The 6161-nt window shown below is 34.5% G+C and overlaps 2 protein-coding genes across 2 annotated transcripts; both read left to right on the plus strand.

Annotated features, from left to right (window-relative positions):
• Positions 1–923: 923 nt before the first annotated feature.
• Positions 924–2541, plus strand: PCOAH_00048110 (Uncharacterized protein; the record flags this gene model as incomplete). The annotated part of the gene is made up of 2 exons (XM_020061594.1): positions 924–1397; positions 1594–2541. The coding sequence occupies 2 exons, from the start codon at positions 924–926 to the stop codon at positions 2539–2541; spliced, it is 1422 nt and encodes a 473-aa protein (XP_019917465.1).
• Positions 2542–5120: 2579 nt separating this feature from the next.
• Positions 5121–5948, plus strand: PCOAH_00048120 (SICA antigen; the record flags this gene model as incomplete). The annotated part of the gene is made up of 1 exon (XM_020061595.1): positions 5121–5948. One exon carries the CDS (start codon positions 5121–5123, stop codon positions 5946–5948), a length of 828 nt encoding a protein of 275 aa, XP_019917364.1.
• Between the last annotated feature and the right edge of the window lie 213 nt (positions 5949–6161).

Raw genomic sequence — 6161 nt, forward strand, 5'->3', positions numbered from 1 at the left:
TCTGGCTAAATACAGTAAAACGAGGAAAAATTTACAATTATAAATTAAACAAAAGAATTTTAATATTTAATGTAAAAGAAGGAGGAGAAAAAAAAAATTCCAAAAGGTTATTAATTTATATTTTCCCTTTTTTTTTGTCCCTTTTCTTCTATACCATCATTGATTTATATTATATTTTAAATGTTTTCCTAATATGATGAGCAGTATTGTGATGGGGGTACACATAAATTATGCATAAATTTCTTATACGCGCATATGAGTCTATATTTGCTATGCATAAATATGAATCCTAAAGCAATTCAAGCTCCAACTGAACTATTCCATTTTTCTTAGCTAACATTGTGCTCATTGTTTATAGCGATATTTATTTATACATTATTCATTAATTTCCCCAATTCGGCAAATATTCACAATTTTTTTTTAATGAATTTTTTTGCGAGTGTAACCTTTTTTTTCTTAAGGCATTTTTTATACACAACCATATGGTACGCGCAAACATTTTCCCTTATGATATTAGATGAACATATTATTCTATCAATACATTTGTATGCTTAGTTTTTTGCGTGTGTTTTTTACATTGTATTAGGAAAAGACATTTCCATTTCCGATTTCCTTATTTTGCAATTTTGAGTGTTCGCTCAATTTTGTATTAATAAATTCGTTGTAAGAGATTTTTGCACAAACCACTCTTTTCACGAACATTCTCATATTCACAATTTTACATTCGTAAGTTTTTCATTTTTTTTTGTAATATTCTCAGAGTAGTAAACACTTTTCAGACAATTACAGAAAGAAATAAGAAAAAAGGACATTTTTACTATAATTGTCTTTATTTTAAAGAAAAGGAGTACAAATTAATAATGTACTGTTTAACCCTTTTTATTTGAAGCTTCACGCATAATTTACACATAATATAGAACAAAATGGCTTATAGCATGGGCTCTCCGTACAGCCCCTACTCCATGGTAGGCATGGATAAACCATTCAGTTCCCTTGGTGAGAATTATTATGTGTCCGAACCATACAGCCGTCCGCCTACCCCCGTAATTGGTAACATGTTTCACGGGAGCTTTCCGAGTTATTACGCAGATGATGCGGATGATGATGATGATTATGATGATGGTGATTATTATTTTTTTTGTAATGGAGAAGAAGATTTTCTTACGGAGGAATCATATCTTGGTCAAAATCCTATACCAGACGAAAATAAAACGGAGGAAGTAGAAAATAAAACGGGGGAAGTAGAAAATAAAACGGGGGATGTAGAAAATAAAACGGAGGAAGCAGAAAATAAAACGGGCGAAGCAGAAAATAAAACAGGGAACTTAGTCAGGAGGAATAATAAGTTGAATTTCTATCAAGCGGCTATGGTCATCGTTATTTTGATGCGATGGGCTGTAAGTTTGAAATAGCAAAATATGTTACACTCTGCGCGCGTTGCATTCGTTTTCCTGCTAGCGAATGTGTCGAAAATTGCGCAAATTGATGTGCATAATAAATGTATGCTAAAACGCGTGACCAACGTGGAAAAGGTGCAACAGCAATGTGCACACAAAAAATACAAACTTCCTACACTTCCAACTTTTTCTGCAGAGGAATAACTCCACTAGACTAGTAAGAAAGCACGAGGCGAGGATGAAACTATTACGGTACCTGGACAAAATGAACGAAAGAATTAAAAAGGACGATCTTAAGATGGAAAAGAAAAGAAAAAAAATGGAGGCAAAAATAAAAAAGGAAGAAGAAGATATGGAGGTAAAATGGAAAGAAAAAAGAGCAGCAATCAGGCACAAAATAGCCAAGAACCCATCGAAAGACACTTTACCCGGTATAGGCCCATTCTACGACAGGGACAAAAGCCTTTTGGAGAAAAAGTTGGATATTATAGATTTGAATTATCAGAAGGATAAATATAATAAGAAGAAACGGTGGAAAGCTATGAGGGAAGCTCATCGTAAAGAGGTCAATAAGCTACAAAAGATACAAGACGAGAGGAAAATGAGGAAGTGCGTACGAATGTTTTGGTTTGAAAAGAGGTGGAATTTTGGGCCCACCACAGTTAGAGCGTACTTAAAACCGAAACACAAAAAAGTCGATGAAGATAAAATGTTAGATAAGCTTAAAGAAATAAGGGAAATAGAAGAAAGGAAGTCGATGATTGAGGAAAAAAAAGCAGAAGTGGCAAGAGCGATAGAAGCGGCGAGAATGGCAGAAGAAGAAAAAAAAGCAGAAGCAGCAAGAAGAATAGAAGCGGCAAAAGCAGCAGAAGCGGCAAGAATAGCAAGAGTGGAAAAAATCGCAGGACTGGTAGAAGCGGCAGATAGAGCAGAAACGGCAAGAGCAGCACTAGGGGCAGCAGCGACAAAAGCGACAACATCAGCTAGCGAAAAAAAAACAACAGAAGAAGATGACGACGACGATGTGTACTTTTATTATGTGAATTCTGATGATGGATATAATGATGATGATGATTTTGATGATTATTACGACGACTATGCTTCCATGCACGGCTACTACGACCAGGATGATGATTATTCTTAAACGCTTTATTATGAAATGACCGATGCAGCATTTTTCACAATTTTATTAACCTTAATGATAAAATAAGTCACATCGACATGTAAAAAAATGTGAACAGAGTTTTCAGCTTATTAATAAATTAGGAGGACGGAATTTTTTGTAAAAATTGTTATTAACTCTTCATAATGGTTGATAATTATTCCCCACCAAAAAAAAAAGAAATGAAGGGAAGTTTAGAAATAAGCACATTAGCATGTGTAAATTTAAACCGTTTGCAGTATTTTCGCGCATTACATAAATATGCCGTGAGTGGGAATACGTCCAAATGTGCGTTTACAGGAGGAAGATGAATGGTAAAGGAGTGCACATTGTAAGTTCGAATATGCTACACAAAAATGAATAAAATGGTGAACACTACGATGGATCGCTTAGAATTAGGAGGTCGAACGAAGCTCTTTGCGGATATTACAAATTTCTTATGTGTGCATCTGTTATGTTTCCTTTAATGGTAGGAAAAAGCGAGCATTTACATTATAAGTAACTGCTTTTATAACTACTTTTATTTGCAGCCCTATATACCAATAAGGCTCTTGTTTTTTTTTTTTTTTTTTTTTTTTTTCTATCAACACAGTAATTTGTAAGAATCCGCGATTCGATATTCTGATAATAAATATTTAATTTTATATTTTTTCATCTGTCCCGGCTGTTAGTAATACTTTTCCCCCTTTTGCCTAAAAGGGGTGACACAGCAGTTCGGTTGTATCCCCTATGTGCGCAACACACTTACTGCGCGGTGATTCAACACCTAAGATGAACCAAAAAAAAAAAAGAGCAAATATGGGCGCCACGACATACGGTTAAACTAAGCAGCGAAGTGTTAAGGTAGCCACAGTTGCTGCGAGCGATAAGTATAGTCAGTGTGTAAAATTACCTCCATTCCTTTTTGCCCCCCCTTTTGAAATTATCCACCCTGCGGATAAGGTGAAATACCCATAGTGGTAATGCTACGGAAGTTAAAAGAAAAAAGGAGGAAGCCCATTTAAAAATCTGGGTCATGTTACTCCTTGCGTCACTTATAACCCGCATTTTTTTTTTTTTTTTTTTTTACTTCATTTTTGTGTATTTTGAGTTCTTAATTTAGGGGTTTTTCTTTTTTGGCACATTTTCATTATTATTGTCCTATGGCTATTGATAAATTTACTAATTAAATTAAAGCATATCACAAAGTGAAGGATAAAGCCGTTAGCACTGAGTATATTCTTTCAAGTCGGTTTTAAGTTTAAGTTTATGTATAATAATTACTCATTTTAGGAAGTATTTTTCATTCTATAGAATGAATTAAACTTGGTGTAGCGCCTGCTGGGCAGCACACCGGCTCCATTCATCATGTGTTCACACAAGTTAATAGCATTAAAGCAGAAGTAGTGTGGAGTTACCAAAAAAAAAAAAAAAATACACTTTTCCTTTGTTCTCTACCAAGATGCGGTGAATAAATTTTGCTCGTACATTTTTCTATTATTTTATTTCTCATTGCAAATTAGATAAATTGTACGCATTTGGGGAAGCGCCCAGTTTTCACAGTAAATGTGAAAAATTATACGATATCAAGAAAAAAAAGAAAACAAATCACGCAACTGCACGGGGAACGCGAAAATCGTCGTGCAACTCCAATACTGGAGAGAGTGTAAACTAATTAGGCCAAACATGAAACGCTTAAATCGCGTTGCTGAGGAGGAAGTATGTGAGGACTACTGGCTATATTACAAGTATTGGATGCACGGGAGGATGTGAGAGATAGGGCTTAAAATAAAACAAGCGATAGCTAAAGAATTGTCATTATTAAAATATTTAAAGGGACATATAATCATTGTAAGGGAGAGTACAAAAAAAAGGAGAGTAGAATTGTGGTAGGTTCATCTTTTTTTTTAAGTGCAAATAAATCCTGAAGGAAGGAAGAAACGAAAGTATAATGGTAGTAGTAAATACCTTTTTTTTTTAAGTGCAAATAAAATACAGAAAGAAAGTAGAAAATACAGTAGTTGGTAGGTTCCCTTTTTTTTATAAAAAGTAAGAAAGGAAAGAGAGTAAAAAAATTGTAGGTTGGTTCTCTTTTTTTTTTTAAAAAAATGCAAAAAGTTTAAGCAGCTTAGATGGAACTAAGAAGGGAATGTAGAAAGTGGTAAGGTTCCTTTTTTTTCTTATATTAAAAAATACAAATAGATTCTAATAGGAAAAAAAAAAAAAAAAAAAAAGCTACCTTTTACAAATTGCGCATTGTAAATTTTTCCTTAAGCGACATTTCTTGCTTCTTCCTGATAGCAGTATAATTCTATTTTTTTGCATACAGAAGGTGAGTTTTTTTCAGCTGTACTTCTGTACATGTTTCCACGCGTCACATGCCCCTTTTCAGCGTTGCTCTGTTTTACATTGTACAAAATTTTTCCTGACGCATCCTTTGGGTTTAGCGTTTAGGGTTAAAGTTCCCTAAGGAAGATATTCCTAAGGAAGAGGTTCCTAAAGGAAGTGTTCCTAAGGAAAGTATTCCTAAGTAAGAGGTTCCAAGTTCAGATTCTGGTTTAGGATTTGAGGTTCAGGTACCCATGGAAGAGGTTCAAGGTCAAGATTACGCGTTTAGGGAGGAAGACTTTTTTTATGATGAGGATGTTCCTAAGGTTGATGTTCCTGAGGAGGAGGTCAAAAATTCTGGTTTAGGGTTTAGGGAGGAAGACTTTATTTATCCTGAGGAACATGTTCATAAGGAACAGATTCCAGGATCAGGTTTAGGGTTTAGGGAGGAAGACTTTATTTATCCTGAGGATGATGTTAATAAACAGGATGTCCCAAAGGAAGAGGTTCCTTCGCAGACCTCAAATTGGGTCCCATATTGGGTTAATTGGATAAAAGAAAATATGAATGTGTTTGAAGAAATTAAAACACAACCTTGGTTTCATAACTTAAGAGTTGAATGGAAGGAGTATCAAAAGGCTGCTGAACAAGGCGAATTGAATGAAGGTGAGGATACTTCATCCCCAGAAATGCGCAAAAAAGATGCTTGGAAAAAATGGGTTGCAAAACAACATGAACTTATGGACGTGAATAGCGAACAAGATTGGTTCAAACATTTGTTGGAAAATGTGGAGGAAGTGGACCGAAACGAGCTGGGAAAAACGAACGAGTCAGAACAACAGCAACAAAAACAAAAACAGAATGAATTAAAAACGGAAGAGGCTACTCAAAGCACTTCATCGACATTTACAAAGGCACCAAAGAAGGAGGAACTGTGTAAGAAATCCTATAAAAAAAATTTTTTAATTGCCAAATTGTGGATGCTCATTTTGGCATTGGTGTTTGAGGAGTGCGAATTGGAAAAGAGTCTTCATGATAAGGAATTGTATGTGGATAATTTATTAGAAAACACTTTGTCATAACCGTTATAAGGGCCGTCGTGACAATTTATTTTGTAATATATGCACTAATAATAAATGTCAGTGTTATCGTGAATAGGTGTTGTGGTGACCAATGTTGGAATAGGGGATGTCGTCCTCTTTTATTTTATTTTTTTTTTTTTGGACGTTTTACTTGAGTTTAGTAAAATGTAATATATAATTTTTAAATAACATATATGAATATGTACAATAGGT

The sequence above is a fragment of the Plasmodium coatneyi genome, chromosome 13, assembly GCF_001680005.1.
Source record: "Plasmodium coatneyi strain Hackeri chromosome 13, complete sequence".
NCBI lineage: Eukaryota > Apicomplexa > Aconoidasida > Haemosporida > Plasmodiidae > Plasmodium > Plasmodium coatneyi.